Source organism: Eleginops maclovinus, chromosome 23 (assembly GCF_036324505.1).
Source record: "Eleginops maclovinus isolate JMC-PN-2008 ecotype Puerto Natales chromosome 23, JC_Emac_rtc_rv5, whole genome shotgun sequence".
NCBI classification, from domain to species: Eukaryota; Metazoa; Chordata; class Actinopteri; order Perciformes; family Eleginopidae; genus Eleginops; species Eleginops maclovinus.
Window position 1 is genome coordinate 23222250 of NC_086371.1, and position 23006 is coordinate 23245255.

The 23006-nt window shown below is 43.9% G+C and overlaps 1 protein-coding gene across 1 annotated transcript; it reads right to left on the bottom strand.

Moving 5' to 3' along the window:
* Window positions 1-182: 182 nt before the first annotated feature.
* Window positions 183-18018, bottom strand: LOC134860162 (uncharacterized protein K02A2.6-like). The gene is made up of 4 exons (XM_063877008.1): window positions 15571-18018; window positions 2124-2310; window positions 2010-2077; window positions 183-257 (listed from the first exon to the last, which is right to left on the bottom strand). The coding sequence occupies exons 1-4, from the start codon at window positions 18016-18018 to the stop codon at window positions 183-185; spliced, it is 2778 nt and encodes a 925-aa protein (XP_063733078.1).
* Between the last annotated feature and the right edge of the window lie 4988 nt (window positions 18019-23006).

Sequence of the window (23006 nt, forward strand, 5' to 3'; positions counted from 1 at the left end):
GTCCTCCCGTTGGCCCGATGTCCTTCTTCTGTCAACGGGCAACAGGCAGGTGTGACGCACAGCAATGTGTGGTCACATATTGTGTTTTGAGTTTGTATGTTCTGCATGGTTTTCATGTGTTTATGATTATAAAAGAGCCTTGTCTGTATCCTTTTATGAAGATGTATATTGGGAGTTGTGTCCTAATTCTCGCCACAAGGGGGCATCTCCTCGATGGGACGGCTTGGTGTGGGTAGAAGCGCGCTCTCGTCTTCAGTCTGATGGAAGCGAGAGTGCTAAGCACTAACCTGTTGCCTGTCTCTTCATTGAACTGTTCTTTTCCAGGTTACAAAGTACACTTATGATGTAAAAAGTAACTCGGGATTGGGTAAAAGTAAATGCCGTCTGTGTTCTCGTTGTCAGGGTTTACTTTGTTTATTTTATGTAAACACATTCAGAACAACATCGTTACGGGCACGTGAGCTAGTTTAGCTTGCTGTGCATGTGGTAAGTGTGTATTCAATTTGAAGTCGCATTGTCTTATTTTAAGGCTCATGATTGTGTTCATTTGGTTGAGTTCCTGTTATGTCTAATAAGCTGTCTGGCTGAGAATATGTTCTGAAAGTCCGTTTTGTGTGCATGTATAGCGTTTGGTTTAAGTTGAGTAATGTAATGCTAACTCGCTAGCGGTGTCATATTCCTTATGGGGTTACTAGTGATGCGCGGGTTAAGGATTTTTAACCCCCGCACCAACCCAACCCATCGTGACAGCCAATCCGCACCACCCGACCCGCAAAATTACGCTCTGATTTTTTAACCCAACCCGACCCAACCCGCGAAAATGGGAGAAAAAAAAAAAAAAGATACCAATGAGTTTACGTCGTGATTTGCCAAACGGTAGGCCTATTAACGAGGGGTTTTGCTCACCTTGTACTGCTGTTTGATTGTCCCAAACTTTTATATGATGCATTACTTTAGGCATTCACGGAATCTCAATCATGGAACGGCAAAATGTTCCAAATAACATAGTTTTATTCTTAACACACAGCAGTGCACGCACGCACACACAACAGGCGGTCGCATTATAAAGCCAGAGAACATCAACCATAATGTAGCATAAACAAAACTGTCAAATGATTGGCTATGGAACACTCGCATTTTCTCCGCAATTTGAAGACGAAAAGCAAAGAAACTCACACAATACCGTAACATGGTAGGCTACATATCTCATTTGCGAGCCTATAATATTAGGCCACCTTCCCACTATGATGTAGGGCTATTTCTGCCCGCACTATGTAAAAACAAAATGGCATCAACAGTGCCGGGATTTAATCGATTACGACGCGCTTCCAGGACACGACCGGCCGAGCTGAAGGTCCGCTCACTAGATGCGCTGGTTGCTGGAATGCAGAGGACCGCTTTAGCCAGCATGGAGAGTAGATATTCAAATTTGCGATCCCTCCAAAAATTGAGGACGTTGTCATGGCAGTCCTCCAGAGTGAATTGTGCCTGTACATATCTTTGTACTTCATCTGGCTCGATGAGGTCAGGAGTGTCTTCCCATTCCAGGAACATCCTTCTCCTTTTTACTGCATGGTCTATCAACACAATCAATTAAAGGCCGTCACTACGATAAGCCAATTAAGTTCAGTTAATTCAGTGTTGTTTAATAGCCTAATATGTTTGGACTGTGTCACATAGCCTACCGTCTAGAACCTCCTGATCTGTTGCGCTCCTCACCTCCATTGTGTCTGTAAAGTTAGAATAAGGATGCGCATGATTTTTTTTGTGCTACTATGCCATAAATGTTTAAATATGGTTGGAGGTTATAGCCTCAGTTTTACCTTGAATCACTTCCTCAGACTGGGCCTGCAGGGTTGGGATGAGGGCTGTTGTCAACGCCCTCGCTTCCATTTGAACGGCAATATTTTCCTCGTGAGAGAGCACTTTTAGGGATTTGAAGCGTGGAGAGAGGAAGGTGGCAATCTTGTGTGTGGAAGTGATGATGAACTTTTCGTTCAGAAGCTCACTTGCACGAGATCGAATGTGTCGCATGTAGTCAGGGTCTTGGAATCGGGGCTCACAGTGCGCTCCGAGTCTGTGGCGCCAGAGAAGCACAGTGTTAAGGGTGGGATAACGGTCACCCTCCATGTCCTCCGAAGCGTCTCTGAAAAGTGACAAAAACTCTGAAATTGTAGTCAGGACCTCCACCTGTATTCTCTCCATACGGTGCTCTTGGCCCTTTTCCTTCAGTAACTCCCGTATCTCCCGGTGTTGTTTGGCGATGGAGGAGAGCATCGCCGCTTTGCTGTTCCACCTGGTCTCGCATTCCTGGATGACAGCATATGGGAGATTGAGCGTGCTGCCTGATTTTTTTAAGTAAGTGACCAGATGTTTGGATTGAGTAATTTGGCCCGTCACTTCTCCCATGAATGTGGGCTCATTTTTCTCGCTGAAGGCATGTTTAAGGACTGTATTTATTACGTGGGCTGCGCATGGAATCCATCTGTAGTTTTTTAGCGCAGCCTTGATGTTTGGGCCCTGATCGCTGACAAAAACTACTTTGGACAGTTTGTCAGCTGATATGCCCACCTCCAATAGCTCCTTGCTGATCTGTTCATGGATGTTTGTCGCAGTCTTCCTAATTGTGCTGTCAAATTCCAGTGTGGAAATCACTCTGCTTGTGAGGGACCAATCCTCAGTGACGAAATGGCACGTCAGTGCGGTATAAGACCTCCTATTGTGGCTATCGGTCCACATATCAGTAGTGATGCCAATGCCACTTTCTAGAGCTTTGTTCATCTGTTCGCAGAGCCGTGCCTTTTCTTTTTTTGCATGATCCTTTGCTCTGTCACAGATGGTCTGCCTATGAGGGATGACCGAATCAGCGTCCACTGCCCCATATCGTGCGCCGATATTTATTAGCCCCTGTGCCACACGGCTGAACCGTTTGCCGGACACTATGTCAAATGGGCGTAGATCAGTGCAGCAGAAATCTACAAAATCGTCAACTAGTTTAGCCCTTGCCCTTCAGGAAGGACGACATCAAGGGCTGCTGGGTCGATGGACATTGCCTGGAAGGAGCCGGCCCCGGGCATGAATGTCGATTCAGGGTGGATGTCCCTGTCTTGTGACCGTCATATTTATACAGTGCGCCGCATTTGAAGCAGCTGACGTATTCCGTGACTGTATCGTCGGACAGCACAACCTGCCCAAATCTCTCCCAAACTTTACTTTTTCCATCAATTTTTTGAATTATCTTAGCATCGCCAGCTCGAATCTTCTGTTTCATTAGCTCAGCCATATTGTTTGTTGAATTCAAGAATTTGGCGGTGTAAACAAAAGCTGTAGGCTACGGATACCAGTTAGGGGAAACAAAAATAAAGAAATAGCCTACTGAAAACGCAATCACCACTTTATTTATAGAAAGGGAGAGGGGAAACAGTCTATAGGCTATACAATTCTATCCAGTTTTACTTGTTTATTGCACTTTGTTGTAAAATACAAATGTAGGATAATTATGAGGAGATGCACGGCAGGCTATTATTTTCGCTAAACAAATGATTGACAGGAGGCATAGCTCGCAGCTTGCTGCTGCCTTCTGACGTGCTGCCTGTGTGCGGTGCATGAGACGGAGCGGGAAGAGAGGGAGAAAACCCCATTTTATCCTTACACAAAAGACAAGCATATGAACGGATACATATAACTATAATAGCTGGAATAATTGCGATTTTTACCCGACCCGCCCGCTACCCGCATTTTCCACGGAAAAAACAACCCGGCCCGCCCGACCCACGGGCTAGCCCGCGGGACCCACGGGTTTTGGGCCAGCCCGCGCATCACTAGGGGTTACCCATTATATGTAGTTAGCATTATGCTAAACAGGGATTACTGTTAATCCTAAAATGTATGTGTAACTAATAGTGCAGTCACTAAAGCTGTAAGCAGCAGACCAAAGATGTTTGTGATTATATGTGATTTGGGTTTGGAGTTAAGAAGATGAATGTTATTAGAATACCAATTTGTGTTAAAATAAAGTCTGACGGAAACGAGAGAGCTAAGCACTAACCTGTTCTCTTCATTGAACTGTTCTTTTACAGACCAAAAATATAACCTGTCTACAGGCCTCCCACCCGGGACCTGTTACACAGGCACACGAGTCTCTTAAGATTACGTCTATTCACCCTATTCTCCATGGTTACAAGGGCGGAGCCATCTTGTTTATTTTGTGCTAGTACTTCCGGTGGAACAGCTGAGGCGTTCGCTAACATTAAAAGCAAGGGCAAAAAGAAGTCAGGTAAAATGACGAGTATAATTTGTGCAGTCCGTGGTTGCCACAACAATTGGAGAAAAAGAAGATTGTCTCTTCAGCAAGAGTGTTTTACTCACGGGAAGAAGCGAATTGAATGCTGTGGGCCATCGTTTCATCTATATCCGCCTCCTAGCGTTGAGGAAGACCGGCGTCTTTGGCTGAGGGCACTTCACTTAAAAAAAACTCCAAAAAGACCCTATGTCTGTTCGTTTCATTTTGTGGATGGTAGACCTACTACCCAACACCCGTATCCCGAGAAATGGCTTGGGTATGAAGCTCCGGTGCGACGTCCGCGACGACAGCTTGTTAGGCAATCAGGTAAGTTCTCAGAACATACTTTGCCATAACGCGAGTTAGTTGCTGTGGTAACATTCTGTTATCGACTGCTTGTCAACACAGTTTTAAACGATTGTAGTTTAGGAGTAAATGTTTTCAAAATAGTGTTAACCTTAGTTAATCCATGACAACACGGATACATCTTAGTTTTAACTGAGTCATTATTTTCATAGAGGCATCAACCACACACACTACACACATCAACATAGCGGCGTGACTGCAGGATCTTCCCAGGCCGGCAATTCGCCTTATTCACCTGGCGGCCATTTTGAAACTCGAACGAGGCTGAGGGGTACACAAACCCGGAAGTTTGACTCCGACGCATACGATCTATGGAAGATTCAGCAGCACCAGCAATGGAAACTCCAGTGTGGACCACCAACCTTTCTTGTTTGCCAGAATTAACAATTCAAAATGTGGAGCAGTGGGCCAGTACCGACTGCAACATCCCCCGGGCGGTGTTAATTAAAGGATACAGTAACTGGATCAAAGGTTTTATCCACGACATTGAAGGTAAGAATGGACGCTAATTTACCTCAGTTTCTGCTAGCGTGTAGCAGCTAGGGGTAGTAAGCTTAGCTGTGATATGGAGTTGTTGACTGTACTATGTTTGATTTTATTTAAAACTTAACATGTATTTAATCGACAGTTAATAGGAGCCCAACACACATATTTGTGAGGGCTAGGTCTTTTCCCTCGGTGCGGAAAAATGAGTCACCGTACAACATACAGGTATCATAGTGCTAAGTGGGCAAACTGCTCAGTTCGCAGAGCAGTGCCACAGTTTAAACCAGCTTGCTAAATGTTCATTATGAGTTTTATCAACGATGTACCTTTCCCTGTCTGACTGAAAATAACATGTTGATTTTATCTCATTAACATGTTATCTCTAGTTGATGTAATATCACATAAGCCTCATTGATATCTACTCAAATACAGTATTATCTTGTTTCAAATTAGCAAAGCCAGACAGCGCTAGGTGCATGTTGCTATTGCTTGATGTTGCTTAAAACTCAATAAAACTTACCTTAAAATTACGACCAGGATCCCTTCTGATTTTTACTATCCATTGCCGACGTAGTCCATGATCGATGGGGAAACGGTGAAAAGTTTGTCCTCGGTTAGATTTTTTCCTTTTTGATGATGTACATTGGGGAACACAGCAGTGAGGTGCCATTGAAATCGCGTTGTGAGAACTCCCGGAAGTGGTAAGTGTACCCCTCAGGCTCGGTGGAACGTTCGAGGTGAATAAGGCGAATACAGGAGCATCCTGTTGTCTCCACAACTCCCTCCGTTGTTACCAAAACCCAAGCGTTGTGACCTAGAGAGCTGGCCTGGCTTGGGCTTACGTTGGCTTTTAAAAACAACTTTGTATCATCGAGTTTATGAAGCAGGACGCGACCGACCTTTCCGCTGTGCAGGTATTGGTATGCTTCGGTGCTTTTAAAGTTTTTCATCGAAGCCCCGTCTACGCCTTCAGATAAAACCATATGATTGAAAATATCGCCGTACATCACAGGGGGCCATCTCCTCATGTCGTCCATCCACTCTTTTATTTGACTAGGGCAGAGGTCTTCAACAGGGGGGTCGCGACCCCCAGGGGGTCCGCGGAGGTACTGCAGGGGGGTCGCGAAATCTTTGGTTGATTAGACAATTTTTTATATATTTATATTTTTTTTACAAACCGTTTTTTCCCACAAATTGCAATGTCTTTAAATGCACAACACAAATCCAAAATATTATAGCGAACGGAAAAATGGAGGCAGATGTGCCAATCACGAGGCCGTGTGACACACGCTGGCTCATAGACATAATATTATGTCTATGCGCTGGCTCTGTCAGGTTCCCCGTGATTGGACGAGAGCCTATTCAGGCCCCAGTTTACTGAAGACCCAGACACAGGGATGCACGCAGCAACATTATTGAGAAGACCATACATATAAAATGGATCGTTTTGTAACTCGAGCGAAAAAATCAACAAGCACAAGCGAGATACCATCCACCAGTGAACATGCAAGTGACGAGGCAGAACCTGCTGCGCCTGCAGATGTTGCAGCTAATAAGGGTAAGCGCAAAAGGGAGAAGACACGAAAATATTCAGATCATTATCTGAAGTTCGGGTTTACCTTTAAGGAGACAGATGGCATTGAGTTTCTAATGTGTGTCATTTGCTCTACTGTTCTTTCAAATGAATCTATGAAGCCATCAAAGCTGCAGCGTCACTTGGAGACAACACACAGCCACTTAAAAGACAAACCTGTTGAATACTTCCAAGCTAGCCTCAAATCCCTCCAAGGTCAACAGACATTGATCAGAAAATCAGCCAAAGTTGGGGAGCTAGCTTTGAAATGCTCTTATCAAATTGCTCTTCGGATTGCCCAGAAGAAACAGCCATACACACTTGCAGAGGATTTAATATTGCCTTCAGCAACCGATATGTGTAAAACCATGTATGGAAATGATATTGACATTAATAAACTGAAAACCATTCCAGTGTCGGACACAACCATAGCTCGCCGTATAGACGAGATGGCATCTGATGTGAGGATGCAACTGATAGAGAAGCTGAGGTTGGCAGATGCATTTGCGTTACAATTAGACGAGTCAACAGATGTGTCGAAGGACGCCCAGCTTCTGGCGTTTGTGCGCTTTGTCGATGATAAGGAAATGCAGGAGGAATTTTTGTTTTGTAAGTGCCTCCCTCAACTTACAACTAGTTCTGAAATCTTCAAAGTGATCGATGTTTTTTTCAGAGAGAATGACATTCCGTGGACAAAATGTATTGCGCTGTGCACTGACGGTGCAAGAGCCATGGCTGGTTTAAAAAGTGGACTAATCGCGCTTGTAAGGGATGTGTCTCCGCAAGTGATTTGGACGCACTGCATGCTACACAGGGAGTCACTTGTTGCCAAAGATATGAGCGCTGAATTGGCAGATGTCATGGACTCGGTAGTGAAAGTAGTCAACCTAGTCAAGAAGAGCGCATTGCAAACACGTCTCTTCTCGAATCTCTGTGCTGCTGAGGGAGAAGAACACACTGCGCTACTCTACCATTCCGAGGTTCGGTGGCTTTCACGTGGAACAGTGTTGTCACGTGTGCTGGAATTGCGCAAGTCTATTCGGGAGTTTTTACTTCTCCAAAAGCGCACAGAGCTGGCTGCACTTTTCAGTGACAATGTTTGGGTCACCAAACTTGCCTATCTTGCTGATGTTTTCGCTGAGCTGAACAAACTGAACAGTTCAATGCAAGGCCGCAATACCCATGCCATTCAACTGTATGACAAAATGGAAGGCTTTCTAAAAAAAATCAAAAGGTGGAGGGAGCGCATCGGGGAGGAAATATTTTCCATGTTTCCATCAGTGGATGAGCTGGGAGATTCTGCTGTGCTCTCGCCCCCCATTACACGCGCAATTCTTGCGCATTTGGAGGCGCTCGAGGGACAATTTGGGCACTACTTTTCTGAGGCTGACTCCTGGCGCAGGGACAAGACATGGATACTGTTTCCATTCACAGACAACGCAGCAGACGGCACACACCTGACAGTGACGGAGGAGGATCAGCTAATCGAACTATCCACTGACAGTACGTTCAGACACATACAGTGGGGCAAAAAAGTATTTAGTCAGCCACCAATTGTGCAAGTTCTCCCATTTAAAAAGATGAGAGAGGCCTGTAATTTTTATCATAGGTATACCTCAACTATGAGAGACAGAATGAGAAAAAGAAATCCAGAAAATCACATTGTAGGATTTTTAATGAATTTTTTTTCAAATGATTGTGGAAAATAAGTATTTGGTCAATAACAAAAGTTCATCTCAATACTTTGTTATATACCCTTTGTTGGCAATGACAGAGGTCAAACGTTTTCTGTAAGTCTTCACAAGGTTTCCACACACTGTTGCTGGTATTTTGGCCCATTCCTCCATGCAGATCTCCTCTAAAGCAGTGATGTTTTGGGGCTGTCGCTGTGCAACACGGACTTTCAACTCCCTCCAAAGATTTTCTATGGGGTTGAGATCTGGAGACTGGCTAGGCCACTCCAGGACCCTGAAATGCTTCTTACGAAGCCACTCCTTCGTTGCCCTGGCGGTGTGATTGGGATCATTGTCATGCTGAAAGACCCAGCCACGCTTCATCTTCAGTGCCCTTGCTGATGGAAGGAGGTTTTCACTCAAAATCTCACGATACATGGCCCCATTCATTCTTTCCTTTACACGGATCTGTCGTCCTGGTCCCTTTGCAGAAAAACAGCCCCAAAGCATGATGTTTCCACCCCCATGCTTCACAGTAGGTATGGTGTTCTTTGGATGCAACTCTGCATTCTTTCTCCTCCAAACACAACGAGTTGAGTTTTTACCAAAAAGTTCGATTTTGGTTTCATCTGACCATATGACATTCTCCCAATCCTCTTGTGGGTCATCCAAATGCCCTCTAGCAAACTGCAGACGGGCCTGGACATGTACTGGCTTAAGCAGGGGGACACGTCTGGAACTGCAGGATTTAAGTCCCTGGCGGCGTAGTGTGTTACTGATGGTAGCCTCTGTTACTTTGGTCCCAGCTCTCTGCAGGTCATTCACTAGGTCCCCCCGTGTCTACTCACATCTGTTTATAGTACACACATACATATATATTATACACATCTGCCATACATATCTGTTTATAGTACACATATCTATATATTATACATATCTGTTTATAGTACACATATCTATATATTATACATATCTGCCATATACATCTGTTATACATAATATATGCATCTGTCCATACCTCCTCATTCAACAGTGTAAAGTATTTAAATACTCTCAATGTATTCCACATATATATATTTCACCTCCTCAAATCTGTATTGTTGATATTGTAAATATTCTTCTCTCTTTTTTACTATTTTATTTATCTTTTGCACCATGTATGTTGAGTTGTTGGAGGAGCACGCGACATAAGATTTTCATTGCCAACATATACGCTGTATCTGCTGTGCATATGACAAATAAAAACCTTGAAACCTTGAAACCTTGAAACCGTGTGGTTCTGGGATTTTTGCTCACCGTTCTTGTGATCATTTTGACCCCACGGGGTGAGATCTTGCGTGGAGCCCCAGATGGAGGGAGATTAGCAGTGGTCTTGTATGTCTTCCATTTTCTAATAATTGCTCCCACAGTTGATTTCTTCACACCAAGCTGCTTACCTATTGCAGATTCAGTTTTCCCAGCCTGGTGCAGGTCTACAATTTTGTCTCTGGTCTCCTTTGACAGCTCTTTGGTCTTGGCCATAGTGGAGTTTGGAGTATGACTGTTTGAGGTTGTGGACAGGTGTCTTTTATACTGATAACAAGTTCAAAAAGGTGCCATTAATACAGGTAACGAGTGGAGGACAGAGGAGCCTCTTAAAGAACAAGTTACAGGTCTGTGAGAGCCAGAAATCTTGCTTGTTTGTAGGTGACCAAATACTTATTTTACCGAGGATTTTACCAATTAATTCATTAAAAATCCTACAATGTGATTTCCTGGATTTTTTTTCTCATTTTGTCTCTCATAGTTGAGGTATACCTATGACACAAATTACAGGCCTCTCTCATCTTTTTAAATGGGAGAACTGGCACAATTGGTGGCTGACTAAATACTTTTTTGCCCCACTGTATATGACACAAAACCACTCACCCAGTTCTGGATCTCTTGCCAGAAAGACTTTCCGCAATTGGCAGGAAAAGCCAAGATGAGCCTTTTGCCCTTTGCCACAACCTATTTTTGCGAAAGTGGATTTTCCTCACTGACTTACTTGAAAAACAAATACAGGTCAAGGCTGCAGCCTGAGGCTGATATGACCCTCTGCCTGACAACCTCCATCCGTCCAAGGCTGGATCAGCTGTGTGCTGCTCATCAGGGTCAGACATCTCACTGATGTGAGAGTACGTGTGCCATCCACAGATGGTTTGAGGATTCATTGTCCCATCTACATGCATGTTTAGTGTTAAAATCTCATAGCTCAGTGTTTGTTTATAAATGACAGTGGCACAGCCACTCTGCACCTTGCACTTGTTTAAAGTTCAAACTTTTATTGTGATTTATTTTAATAGCCCTGTGTTGTGTGCAAGATATATGTTCATAAATGGCAGTGGTACGGCCACACTGTACCTTGCACTTGTTTAAAATAAAAACATGAATATATTAACCTGTGTATTATTTGAATAGCTTAGTATTGAATGTACAATAACAGTATCTATGTTTACACACTGCACTAGGCCCCGTTTAAAATAAAACACAATTGTATGCCATATTAATAGTAGGGGGTCCCTGCTCCAACTCTCCATCAGTTTGGGGGTCCCTGGCCTGAAAAACGTTGAAGACCCCTGGACTAGGGTGTTGTAAAATTTCACCTCAACTACTACGAACAGCATCGCTTGTCTCTGCCCAGGTAACATCCATCTTAAAGGTCACACTAAAGGTTAGGTTACACTAGCTAACCGGAACTAGCTGACCGGAAGATCATACACAAAGCGGAAGAAAAAAGCCGTTAAAAATGGGGGCGTAATAGGGTGAATACTGTTCAACTACTAAAACAACAAACCCGGACTCCGAACAACTCAGCTAAACATGAGGCTAACTTAGCCGTTGCTACAGTTAGCATACAGTCTCACAGTTTTGCATAGTCTTGTGAATTTGTCACCAAATGAGTTCCACGCTCTACTCCCAGGCAGTCGAACACACAACAGTACTTCTAGCTTATTTTAACATTGGTAACTCAAAATAAATAAAGACCTTTTCCTCCGGTCTTAACTTCTCCGTACTGTGCTTCTCTCTCCTTTTCGCGCTTTTTCGACCTAAGTCCTCCCTCTTCTCAAACCCGGTAGCTTAGAACACTGAACCCTGATTTGTTCGCTATATAACTGAAACCTCTTCCAACCAATACAAACCCCCAACAAACAGATGTGAATTTCAAGGACTTCTAAAACATAGGAAATATGACAACTTAACGAATAACTAACACTGAATGTACTCTTTTTGTAACTTGGTGACGAAACAAAACGACATGTCAACACATCTATATAACCCTTTTCATTGCTTTATAAATGAAAATGTAAACAGAAATTTGTAGGGCACTACACATGTAGTGAGGTAAAAGTACACCATTTACCTCTAAATTGTATAGGAGTAGAAGTACAACATGGAAATACTCCATACTCATAAGTAAAGTATAAGTATCTTGAAATTGTACTCAAGTACAGTACTTTTACTTAAAGTACTTTACTTAAATGTACTTAGATATTTCACGCCTCTGACTGGAACGTGATCTCAATCCACTTTGAGGTTATGCAATAAACACAAAGGCTTTGATTTGGAAGACGTATAATTGGAATCCAATAATGTGCATGACATTCTTTCAACATTAGTTTCCAGCACAATGGCGAACCTCTTCACGCACAACAAGAAAACACTCGGTTTAAAGGGGAAATGATCCCTCTGAAAGTATTTTTCCCAGAATTCCAATCACAGTTTTACATAACAATAACATGATGCCGGGGCAAGCATGGGTCAACAGAAGTTACCAGCTGTCCATCACAAGAGATTTCAAGTCACTGCAGAACTAGTATCTGGTCTAGACTATACCCCTTGTGCCATTGACCTGTGTTTGAGTTCAACACAATTACGATAAAAAGAAATAGCAACATTGCACTTTTCTTTGAGACACCACTACAGAGGATAAACTGAAAAAAGGAACATTGGTATCTGGTTTCTTTTCTGTATTTCTGGAAGTTTTATAACCACATGCTGTGTCTTTTGGCATGTTGGCTTTTTGTAATTAGGCAAATAAAGAGAGGAAGAGACAGATGGCAGCAGAGGAGGCGTGGAGGTAAATAAAAGGATCATATTAAAGCTTCAGATTCAACACCCTACATCCACCAGCAGCTCTCCATAGTGTTATCATGTTGAGTCATGCTGCTCAAATATGAACAAACATGGACAGCATGCAACACTTAAGAAAATAATCTCATGTGAAATTAAACAAGGCACAGGTGAGTGGGAATACTGGGATGAAAACTGTGATACAGAGGAAAGGTCTCTCTTTAACATGATTCATGAAAAATAAATACTCAAATCCACTAGGGTTTCTGTTTGAAAATGCTTTAATACGGTGGGTGTCACACCAAGACAGATAAAGAAACTAATATGTAACTATCATCTTTTGTTTGTGTAAATGTAATGTAAACACCCCATAATTCCACACGTAAATGCAATATGTTTTTTCTGAAATCTAAAAAGTGCAAAAAGGAAGAAAGTAAGAAATATATATATATATATATATATATATATATATATATATATATATAAAACATAGATTTAAAAAAGCCTTGGAAAGACATTGAACAGAATTATTTTACAAAGTGTGCACCTCATAACCTTTTATGCTTTACATAATGGTAGTTCATGATGTACATTTCTGCACTGACAACTTCTAGATTCACTGTTAACTGGCCTCAAAATTAGAGCAAATCTAAAGAATACTTTTTTCCATCTTCTCACTGTTCATTCATCTGGCAGAATAATAATGCTACAGAAATAGCACAAGAGCTTTCTTGAGGTTGAAACACTTTTTGTAACTATTTCTGCAGCATTTAGAGAAACATGTGAGTCCCTTCATGTCCCCCCGTGCTGCTACTGGGACTTTTATGTGACCCACTGCCTATATAATTAGCTTTGCTTTCACTCCACCAAAAAGTATGTGTAGTGCTCTAAAAGGTCACAGGAAGGATGTGAAAAGTCATGATAGTCTCCTTGTGGCTGCACCCCACTGCCTCTGTGATGTCCACCCAGAAGAAGAAAGCTCCTGTTTTCACAGTCTCTCCTCAATGACGTCCCTTTGCAGTAGTTGTGTGAGGAATAAAAAGGTAGCATGAGAGATATGTTCATACTCGACAGACAGCTGATCACAGAGAGCTGCAGACCCTGACAGCTGATTACACAGACCTTCACCACAGGCTGCGGAAGCCCCCCCCCCCTTCACACACACACACACACACACACACACACACACACACTGCAGCCAAGGGACTGAACCTCTCCAAAGTCTGTAAGGTCAGAAGATGGCTGTTGCCCTGCCCTGGGGCTCTGCATGAGAAGGTCACACACACACACACACACACACACACACACACACACACACACACACACACACACACACACACACACACACACACACACACACACAGTTCAATGAAATTGGTTGAAACAGGAAGACACTATAAGATTTGTATTGCATATATCACATTATAAATCCTACAATCCTCATGACAGTTCAGAATAGAAAATTGGATTATTGTTGCCACATGGAGGACTAAATGATGTAATCACTGCTCCCTCCCAGCAGGGATAAACACATTACTCCCATATTTAGTAAACCTTAACACAGGATTTTTAAAGCCACTTTTGATTTACATACAGAAAGTTGCATTTTCTTTTCTTGTTTTTCTCATCCCTGACTTCATCGTGCCCCCCTTTCTCACACTTCTCCTCAGGCCTCCATCCCCTCGTTCTACGGAGGCTTTCATATGTCCCAGAATCTGCTGCTCCTCCACTACAGTATCCAGAGTGAGAAACAGAAGGCTTCTTATTTAAAAAGACATCATGATACACAACTTTTTCACCTGATGTTGCCAAGAATGGTTGTTTTAAGGTCAGTTCAAGACATGTTTTTGTTTTTATCCAACACAACTCTTCCACAGTGCCCCCCCCACGACCTCCAGTTTCTCCTACCAAAAGTTGTGTGGAGCAGAGCTGACTGTACACGGTTGTGGCCTACTTTCTAGATGTTATGTGTTGTTGTTCATCATCGCAATCTTGGGAAGAGGAGCGGGTCTTTGGGGAAAAAAACCCCGGGGGGAGAGAGAGCGATCTCAGTCCCCACTGATCGTGAACAGATAACTCTCTGAGGAGTAAGGTAGTGTTATTAAGGCCGAACACGCACTCACACACACCCTGACACACATACACACACACTCGAGTGAAGATGTGTTCACTGAATGTGTGACAGGAAAAAAAAGGGGGGGGGGACACACCAGAGAAAGGAGAATTCATAGAGGATAGAAACACACGATCATACACTTATATGCAATGAGTTTAGTATCAATAGATGCATCTGTTGATGGATATAGAGAAATATTTAGAGGACAATACACACTTTGAAAAAAACAACATATAAGGTATATTTAGGTATAAGTTATGGAAAATGGGAAAACAACATAGACACAAATATGAAGACAAACCTGTAACATGTTCTGTACATGTCGAATATTTATAGTTCCAGACAGGAGCCAACTAGTAGTCCAGTTCACTTTATTAACTGTATTACAACTTCCTGCATACTTCCTGTATGTCCGTCTCCTAATATGTTCCCTATACAACAGGTACACATCTGCTCTCGCTACATCTCCCCCCTTTAGTTACTTGTCAGATTCTTAAAAGAACTTCTTTTGTTTTTACTGTACCTGTAGATAAACTTGACCAGTATAACATATTGACATATTAAACCATTAAACATTCAAGTCCCCAGCATTACTTTTCCTTTCCTGTTTTTTTTCTTATTTTCAGTAGTGCATAACATCTCCTGTCAACATTAAACATACAGTAGAACACATAATAATTTTCCATTAAGAAATTCTTTCTTCCTTTTTTTTTTTTTTTCAAAACATAACTCTTTCTTCTCTAGGGGTCGGCGTGGACTACCCGGGTCCCCAAGCTGTGCAGGGTTTATTCTGCCCTGTGAACCAAACCACAGCTTTCTAGCTAGTCTACAAATTCAGCCTGTTTGGTGGTCTTATGGTCCGGCCCAATCTAGTCTCTCTGGTAGTCTCTGGAATGACCCGGATGTGAGATCTGTTCCGCCTGAGAGTTCCTGAGGGCAGGTCTATGTTGTAAGACCTAGGTGTCTGAGCTGAACCACTGACAGTCCCTGTTTCTTTTGTGTTCTTCACCCAGACCTTTTGTCCTGGTCTGAGCTCTTGTCTTGTCTTTGTGTTGTGTCGTTTGTTGAACCAGGAGGCCTGTTGTTCTTTTAAGTCCTGGTCCTTCTTTCTGAAATCCTGGAGGTCAGGCCATCCAGGTTGTAGTTTCTCTTGACTGACCGGCAGGGGTGTCCTGATGTTGCGGCCCATTAGCAGCTGTGCAGGGGATGAGCCGTGTGTCAAAGGAGTGGCCCTGTAGGCCATGAGAGCCTTGTGTGGATCTTCCCCCTTTTTCAGGAGAGATTTCACCGTCCTCACTGCCCTCTCAGCCTCTCCGTTACTTTGAGGGTAGCGGGGGCTGCTGGTTGTGTGCGTGAAGTCATAGTCCCTGGCGAAGGCTGCAAACTCCGCTGCAGAGAACTGGGGGCCATTGTCCGAGATGACAGTCTCCGGGACTCCATGACGGGCAAAGATAGTCTTCAGCTTTCCTGTCACGTGGGCTGTGGTGGTGGAGGTAAGGTTAGCCACTTCTATGTAGCGCGAATAGTAGTCAATAACCACAAGGTACATGGCATTGTCCCACTGGAAAAGATCCACTGCCACACGCTGCCATGGCCTCTCCGGCAACGTAGTGGTCAGCAGTGGCTCTGGCGCGTTGTGAGCCTCTCGTGCACAGGTTGCACAGTTTTCCACTCTCTGTTTGATCTGTTTGGTCAGACCTGGCCACCACATTGACTGCTGCGCTCTGGCAACACACTTTGTCATGCCTTGGTGACCTTCATGTATTTTGTTAATCATGTCCTCTTGCATTGTGACTGGGATGACGAGTCTTTCGCCTTTCATCAGTAGTCCCTCTACAACGAGCAGGTCCTGTTGATACTGCCAGTACAGCTGCAGTTGTGGTGGAAGAGCTTTTCTGTTCTGAGGCCAACCTGTTTGCACCATGCCTTTCAGCCTTTTGCAGACATCATCTGAATCTTGTGCTGTCTTGATCTGCACCAACCTCTGCTCTGACGCTGGGAAGTGCTCCATTATTAGGTTGATGGAGACACACACATCCTCTTCCAGCTGCTCGTCCTCTGGTGTAGGCGGGGCTTGAATCGGTGCCCTGGACAGTGCATCCGCTGTGATCAATTTCTTCCCCGGCACATGTTCAATTTTGTACGTGAAGCGAAGCAGCCGCAGCCTGAACCTCAGAATGCGAGGTGGCAAGTCATCTAGTGCTCTACTGCCTAGCAGTGAAATGAGAGGTTTGTGGTCAGTTTGTATCAAAAAGTCCATCCCTATCAGGTAAGACTGAAACCGTTCACACGCCCAAGTCAGTGCAAGCGCTTCCTTCTCTATCTGGGCGTATCTACGCTCCGTGATTGTCATGCTGCGTGATATGAAGGCAACTGGCCTCCATTCTCCAGACAGCTGCTTCTGAGACAATACTCCACCCAGCCCAAAGGACGAAGCGTCTGCTGCAACTATTGTCTCTCTGTGTAGGCAGTACTGTGCCAGTACTGTTGGTGAGCTCAGTTCCTTACGCAGCTCGTCAAACGCTCTCTGCTGTGCACTCCCCCACACCCAGTCTGTGTCTGTTTTGAGCAGTTCTCTTAGCGGTTGTGTGAGCTCTGATATCCGTGGAGAGAATTTCCCCACGTAGTTGACCATGCCAACAAACCTTTTCACGTCTGCAGCGTCTTTTGGCGTGGGCATCTCTGTGATTGCCTTAATTTTTCCTGGATCTGCTTCAATGCCTCCTGCACTGACGATGTGGCCCAGGAACATGACCTTGTTGACCGCAAACTGACACTTGTCGTTATTGAGAGTCAGGCCCTCTTCCTGGAGCCGCCCTAACACTCTGTGCAGCCTGTGGTCATGTTGTTCACGTGTTGTTCCAAACACGAGAATGTCATCAGCATGGCATACAGTCCCCTCTAACCCTGTCAGCATCTGTGTGAGCCTCTTTTGAAAATGCTCAGGTGCGGATGAAATCCCGAATGGGAGTCTCTTGTAGCAGTATCGCCCGAACGGGGTGATAAATGTGGTCAGCGGGACTGATTTTTGATGTAGGGGTACCTGCCAGAATCCGGCTGTAGCATCTAGCTTAGTAAAGACCGTTGCACCTGCAAGCTTGGCCAGGGTTTCGTCAACGGCCGGCAAGATGAGTCTTTCTCTGCAAACATACTCATTCAGATGGGTCATATCAGAGCAGATTCTGATTTTTCCTTTGGGCTTTGGTGCCACCACCATGCCTGCACACCAGTCTGTAGGCTCTTCAATGGGCACAATCACACCCATTTTTTCCATTCTTTGGAGCTCCTCTTTGACTTTGTCATGCAGCGGTAGAGGTACACGTCGTGGCAGTGATAATGCGAAGGGCTTGACGTCTTGCTTCAACTTGATTCTGTACTCCCCTGTAAGGCAGCCCAGTCCTGTGAAGACTTTGGGGTATTGTTTCTTCATGTCAGCCTCTAGCTCTATTACACTGTCGACTAAATGCAGTAGTTTTAGATCTGAGATTGCTGGCAGACCCAGTAGAGGAGTAGCTAGCTTTTGTACTACATACACTGGTTGTGTTGTTGTTCTCTCTTTATATTCATGACACCATGAAAACTGACCCTCTCACCTTTAGAGGTTCATTGCTGGGTCCACACAATGGTATGGATGCTGAGTTTTTTCTGAGTAGGCATTACCTGGGATGACTGTTGCGTCCGCCCCTGTATCCAGCTTGAAGGTAATGTCTTGACCATTCACTCTTAGTGTTTTTTTCCATGTTTCAGATTTCTTTCCTGTGGACACTGCTCCAGGAAAAGAGTATCCTCTTCTTCTGCCTCGAAAACTGCCCCTACTCTCCCTGATTTACAAACAGCTGCCAAATGTCCTCTCTTCTGACACTCTTCGGCATTCAGCATCCCTTGCAGCACAGTTATTTAGAGAGTGTGGGGGTCCTTTTCCACATCGTCCCACAGTTTTTCTGTCCTTTCTGGAAATCCTTTTGTCCCTTTCCGTAGGACGTCTTCCCTGTCTGGTACTCTCTGTTTGACTTTTTCTTGAATTTCAGAAAGTCCACATTGGCCCTCTCTTTGTTCTGTAGGTTTTGTTTCTCTCACTGTTGGTTGCTGTTTTTTAATTTCTTCATGTTGCCTAATTTTAGTAACAGCCTTTTCCAGTGTTAATTCACTGTCCATTTGCAGCTTTTCAGACAGGGTGTGATGCCTTATTCCTACCACTAGTCTGTCTCTGATCATTTCATCTTGCAGCGGGCCATATTGACAGTGCTCAGATAACTTATAAACTGCAGAGATGAAGGCTTCAGCAGATTCCCCTGGCTCTTGGCTTCTCTTATTGAAACGAGCCCTCTCATATATTACATTGTATTTGCTTATGAAGTATTTATTAAAGGCTTCTTTAACCTCTTTGTATTTCTTTGCATCTTCAGCACTTAAGCCTAGCGTGGACAGAACATCATCTGCTTTATCGCCCATTGCATATACTAATGAATTCACCTGATAATCTTCATCTTTCTTGTCCAGTCCAGCTGCAACTCGGAACCTTTCAAACCGACGAATCCAATTGGGCAGTTAGCAAAGTCCGAAAAGTCAAAGTTTTCTGGTGGGCTTATGGAGAAAAGGGAATCCATTGTTTCTTTCCTTGTATCGTTGTCTGGCTTCTCTGCGTTGTCTCTTAACGTCCCGTGCCGACAGGCTCCCTCGTTGTCTGTCTAACTAGCTTGCTGCACAGTTTCTAACTGCTGGCTAGCGTTAGCCTAGTTTTTGAACCTACCGCGATTTACGCGCTAATTAATTATTTACCGCAACTTGACGGGCAATTTCTCCAAGCGACCGTCTGAGGCGGGATTCAGCACACTTCTGACACCCATGTAACATGTTCTGTACATGTCGAATATTTATAGTTCCAGACAGGAGCCAACTAGTAGTCCAGTTCACTTTATTAACTGTATTACAACTTCCTGCATACTTCCTGTATGTCCGTCTCCTAATATGTTCCCTATACACAGGTACACATCTGCTCTCGCTACAAAACCCTTAAATAAGAATAATACCACAGTCCCACGGACCCCGATCTCCAGTAAGGGTTAGGGTTTGTGGTCAACTTTCTGAATGCTTTGAGCGATGTTCAAGCTCAGCTCTGCACATGTCTGCATAGCCCTCCACTTTAAAAGGTCCCCTATTATGCAAATGCAATTTTTGATGTCTTTTATATATAAATATGTGTGTAAGGAGACTCATAAAGTGTCAGAAAATTACAACCCTCTCTTTTTTCCTCCTTACCCACATCTCTAAAAACGGGGGTTCAACGTTACAGTATGCCAGCTGTATCCCCTCCCAGCTGTGTGTGTGTGTATTCAGCAGTATGTCTGCAGGAGGGACTTATAGTGAATTTATTATTATAATATTTAATCCATATAATGTCACTGTTGTAGTGGTTAACATTGACTAAGAACAAGCTATGAGCTGTATCACAACAATGCGCCACGTGTTTGGAAGTAATATGGTCTGTGTTTACATTAGCAAGCATCGCTAACACTCAGAGCTAACGCTGTATTGGAGAGACAGTATGTAACCGCCCTTACACACGGTTCCGTTGCGTTGACGCTTGACGGACCTCCCCATTCACTTTAATAGTGTGACGTCAAGCGTTGCCGAACTGCATTGTGGTTCCGTTGCGTCGCGTCTGCTCCGTTGCTCGTGTTGAAAGTTGAGAAAAGTTAAATTTTTTCAAGCGGCGACGGAAGCGCCAGCCAATCAAATCCCGCGTACGCAAATATGAAGGTAAAAGTGCAAGCCAATCAAACCTCGTGTATGTAAATCTGCCTGGAAAGCCTAGCGCAGCTCATTTACCAAAAAATGGAAGAACAAATAATAATAACTGTAGGGAATCACTGGTCTTGTACGACCAGTCCCTGTACACATACAGGGACACAAACAGGAGGAACCAGCCATGGAGAGAGGTGGCAGAGGCAGTGTGTAATAAATAATAATCAATATTAAGAGTAACCACAACACTGTCTTATTTTGAAAAACCATGATCAATGCTTACAGTGGTGCAGTGTCTCTGCACCAGTTTTTCATGGAGAACAACCTTCAGAGCACTTTAACAGAGACTGTCAGTCTTCTCAGGATCTTCATCACCACACCCATGACAACAGCTGAATCTGAGAGGTTCTTCTCTACCTTGAAGAGGATAAATACCTTCCTGAGAAACACCATGACACAGGATCGCCTCAATGCTCTGGCTATGCTCTCCATGGAGAAGAAACCTGTCAGGGACATTCCTGAATTTAATAAGAAGGTCATTGAGAGGTTTGCCTCACAGAAGGAGAGAAGAGCAACATTCCTCTACAAATAAACTGTAAACAAATCACGCACGTTTTCTCACCAGTATTGCTAATGCCATTGTTTTTAAGTTGTTGTACATAGTCCTCGGTCTTAAATGCTAAATTGTTTATGGAGGCAATAAAATGTAAGACTGTTAAATTAACACTAAAAAGTCCAGTTTTTTTTTTTGTTGCATTAAGTCATACTGGGATGTTTGCTTAAATTGATTGCATGTGGCACAGCCCTACCTAGAAAAAAAATCCACCAGCCGCCACTGGACATTAATGCCATAAATCTTCATCATGTAAATCCATTTTCGCAATAATCGATCTCTAGAAAGCGGGCTTTTTTGCTTTGATTTTCCGGAGGCGGGAGATTAATGTGACTGGTTGTCGGTCACGTTAACCCCAAGCGCCAGATACGCCCTCCGGCAAGCGTCAACGGAACGGAACCTTGGGAATGCTGCATTATATAAAAGGTCCTTTCCTTCTGGTAAACCGAGAGAGTGAAACGTTTGCCCTCCATACTGTTTCAGAAATAATGCTTGATGTGATTGGGAACATAATATGGCGTTTAATCACGTGTCATGATATAAGGGTCATGCAGTGGCAGATCGCCTGTACCTTTAAGAGAGAGAAGGGGTTGTGGCGCGTGGATGTATGTGCGTGCATGGGAGTGAGCAGCGCGAGTGAGCAAGCAAGCATGTCTGTGTCTTGAGAACTGAACGGAACAGCAACAACAATAGCGTATGTGTAACAGGTTCATAATAAATACAACGTCCTCCAAAACAAGAGCTTGCCTGTCTACGTTATTTGGACAAAGTGGGTTATTGAACCCGAAGCCTGTTGGTTCGGCCCTGGAAGACTGCAGAGAGTCATCCCTTGTTTTCCTTGACTACGGTCTGAGAGCCGACCAGAAAGTTTAACACATGGCAGCTTTTAGCTGAGTTTCTCCCGGTAGAAAATTCTCTTCAGAGGAGACATCATGACGCTCCAAAGGGGCGTGGCCATCAGCAGCTAGTTCATTTAAAGCAGTGGTGTCAAACATACGGCCCGCGGGCCTTAAACAGCCCCTCCCATGGTTCAGTCCGGCCCGCGAGACAACGTTCCAAAGAATACAAAATGAAGAAATTCCACATTTGTCCAGTAGAGGTCGCACTGACACAACAAGAGATCCGGTCAGCTCGTAAACTCGCATCCGGTCATCCGAAAATAAACACAAAAGTGCCCAGATTTTATCAAAATTATCCACTGCGACACCCTCCAAAATGTCTTTGTCAAAAGGAAGAAAAGTGGATACAGAGTGCAGTTTTTCAATAAAAGTGGACTGATTCTTATTTTTTCACAGAAGTGAATGGGAAACCTGTGTGCTTGGTGTGTAACCAGCAAGTTTCAGTGCTAAAGGAATATAATATTCGGCGCCACTATGAGACTCATCACGTTGAAAAATACAACCATTTTCAAGGACAACTGAGAACAGAGAAGATAAATGAATTGTTAGCATGTCTGAAGAAGCAGTCTGTTTTACCCATAGCCGAGAGGTCAGTGATGCAGCAGTGAAAGCTAGCTACCTTATTGCTAACGAGATAGTCACAGGATCCAAGCCATTTTCTGATGGTGAGTTTGTGAAAACATGCATACTGAAGGCTGCAGAAATTGTGTGCCCTGAAAAGCGACAGGCCTTTGCCAACATTATCCTAACAAGGAATACTGTCGCAGATAGGATTTCCGATCTTTCGGCAGACTTGGACTGCCTAGTTTACTTCTGGCAAATGTCCAATCCCTGGATAATAAGCTGGACGAACTCCGTAGCAGGGTGGCATTTCAACGGGACATTAAGACCTGTAATGTTTTGGTTTTCACGGAGACTTGGCTCGACCCCACGATACCGGACGCCGCCATTGTTCCACACGGATTCTCCATTCATCGCCAGGACCGGACAATAAAGTCAGGGAAGAGCAAGGGAGGAGGTGTCTGCTTCATGATTAACAACAACTGGTGCTCAGATGTGGAGATCATTTCTTCGGACTGTTCTCCCAGCCTAGAGCACATCATGATCGGATGCCGGCCTTTTTATCTGCCGAGGGAGTTCACATCTGTTGTTCTAACAGCA